The 2,814-nt window shown below is 33.9% G+C and overlaps 1 protein-coding gene across 1 annotated transcript in view; it reads left to right on the top strand.

Annotated features, from left to right (window-relative positions):
- Positions 1-182: 182 nt before the first annotated feature.
- LOC104072759 overlaps positions 183-2,814 on the top strand; it is a gene marked incomplete at its 5' end in the record, with an annotated part of 6,839 nt that continues 4,207 nt past the window's right edge. Inside the window, 2 exons of the mRNA XM_009572325.1 lie at positions 183-416; positions 2,222-2,244. Coding sequence (XP_009570620.1) covers positions 183-416; positions 2,222-2,244 — 257 coding nt within the window. The remainder of the gene's footprint in view (positions 417-2,221; positions 2,245-2,814) is intronic.

The raw sequence follows: 2,814 nt of genomic DNA on the forward strand, positions 1-2,814 counted from the left end.
ATATTTATATTTGTATATATTTATATGTGTCTTTGGTTTTTTTCTCATGATAGGTTAATCACAACATGGAGCATACCGGTGCTTCGTGTGGCATAGATGTGCTCTGAGCTTACTTAGGGAAGTGACTCCATGTAGACATTGCTACTGCATTTTCATCTGTTTTTATATTCTTGTGCTTCTAGATGGTGCTGAACAACGATGCAGAGATAATTGCACTGGAATTTGGAGAAATTTTCAAAACTCTGGAAATGAAGAAACGGCAATTGTTAGAAGATGTTGAAAATCAAAGAAGTAAAAAAGAGAAAGAATTTCAGATTTGGAAGAAAATGAAGGAAACTCACAAGAAGACTGTTGAGAATTTTTTGAAGGATTGTGAAAAGCTTGTCCATGAGTGCGATCCTCAGCGTTTCCTGGAGGTGATGGCCTTTTTGTTATTATTTGATATCGGTTGTATAATGAACCTCAAATGTCATATAGAGCCTGCTATATTGTAGATTATGATAATTACTGGATCAGGAAAAACAACAAATTCAACAAATGAAAAATACAGACTAAAATTATTTAACACTTCATACTTTTTTTTATAACAGTGCTTTTCATTTTAGAAAAGTTTGAAAAGCTTTCTTTGCAGCTTATCAGTGATATTTAGTGAATTCAGTAGACACTTATTATCTTCACTGAAAACTAATGAAATTAATATTGACTGTATAGGCTGCGGCTGTAACACTTGCTATATTATGCTACCAGCTGTGAAAGTAATCTGCCTTGGTGCTGGGTAAGGAGTTATTTACTAGTACTACCTTCAAAATTGTCTCCCATTTATTTGCTTTTTCATACTTACTTTCAAATGCTTTGTGTATTAAGCACTTCTATTGCATTTTTAAACTTGTAAGACATTACAGAACTGATAACTTGTCTGTGCTGCACAGTGGAGTACTGAGTTGGGATACCTTAGCTAAGGTGATTATGCCAATTTTAAAACCTGCTGTAAACTTTGCACTGAGGTGTGCAATAGAGATAAATCAGCCTATTCAAAGCTAGCTTAGGCACTTCTGATATACACTGTACTACGTAGTATATACACTTCTGTATACAAGACCCTGAAAGTCTTCCTCATAGTGTTTAAGGGAACTGCAGAGAAAAACACTGTTTGATTTAGAGATAAATGCTAGAGGAACTCAAGACACAAGCTTAATCTTCAGTGTTACCTAAGCTAGTGTAGACCTTTTCATCTCGTTTATGTCAAACACTGCGTCTGCAGTTGTATGGAATTCAGGCAGATGGTGGATTTGGAGCAAAGTACTTAAATAACTACTGAATTTTGTGTTTTCTTTAACTTCAAGGTTTATGCTTTCCTAAGAAACCACAACATATTGCTGTTTTCTGCAATGAGTCTTTTTGCTGCCTTCAGATAAATGAAAAGCTAAGAAAGTACTTAGTTTGACTAAGTTTCTGGTAACAACTCGTTAAGGAAAATTTCATTTTTACCCAATGTGAAAGTGACTCCCATTTTTGGAAGAAATATTCTGATGCCAGTGATTAGTATGCTTTAAATTTAGCACCCTCCCGCCTGCCCCCCATAACAGTACACAGCTCATTTCAGTGAGGTAGGTTTTTGTTGTTGTTGTTTTAAGACTCAGTACAGTGAGATCACCAGGTTTTTATATGATAGCAGCTAGTCTATAATCCAGTCAGTTTTTTGCTTCTCGTTACCCGTTCTTTGGGAAGTGTCACTTGACTACAGTGCAGTGCGCTTCATATTGCCGTTATGTGGCTAATTTAAAACTAAAAGACAGCTTTTCTTAATCTCAGTGCAATAGCATCTTGAGAGCAGGTAGCAGAGGCTTCCCTCACCAAGAAATAAAAAAGTGTCTTTCATTTGAATGTTTACAAATATCTGAACATCTGAAATGGATTAGATAACCATATGGGTCATGATGCATGATTTGAATGCCTTCCTTTGGCTCTGAAGGAGTTCTTTTTGCCTTTAACACAAAATATTATAAGATCAATCGTCCCAGACATACTTTTTTTTTTTTACATTTGGATGCTCTCTTTTTTTTTTTCTTTCTTTTTGAATGTTAACAGGTTTATTTCCTATAGTTCTGTGAAATGAAGACAGGGAGTTCAGTCTCTGAAGTATTTTGATAAAGCAATAATCTTCTTTTAAGAGTTGGAGAAAAACTCATTCGTATCTTACAAATTCTTGTTTTATTTATAGGTGGCCTGTGGCTTGAATACAAGGTATATTTTTTTTTTTTTTTGTGCTTTGTTAGTTCTCTAGTGTAATTTTAAGATTAAAAACTAAGAAAATATTTACTTTGGATATGACCAGATATAGCAACTTAAAATGAAAATAGTATTTAGTAATTAAGACATTATAATGCTTTGAGATTTTTTGATGCTTCATATTCCAAGTTTTAGGAAATGTGTCAAGAATTTTAATGATATGCTATCTGGGACTAGAGATAATCAATCTTTTGAATTGGCTCCCTGACAAAAACTGAGTATAGGAATTCATTAATACATGGTGATTGGATATTTTTAGATATCTTATTTAAACTCAGGAACACTGAAGCATGCCTGGGGCTTTTACAGAAATCTTTAAGTCTGAGAGTGTGTATGGAGATTCTGCAGTGTCTCCATTTTTGTGTTTGCAGTGCATATACCCTGTATATTTCTTTTTATAAAGATTCTTAATTACATTTCTTACCACTTTTTAAGCAGAGTTTAAAAAAGAATATTGGAAATGGAGTTCTTTAAAATATGTTGTGGTTCAGACTAGCAGTAGCAATACCCTCTGAAGAAAGAGTG

The sequence above is a fragment of the Fulmarus glacialis genome, unplaced genomic scaffold, assembly GCF_000690835.1.
Source record: "Fulmarus glacialis isolate BGI_N327 unplaced genomic scaffold, ASM69083v1 scaffold46782, whole genome shotgun sequence".
In the NCBI taxonomy this organism is placed as follows: Eukaryota; Metazoa; Chordata; class Aves; order Procellariiformes; family Procellariidae; genus Fulmarus; species Fulmarus glacialis.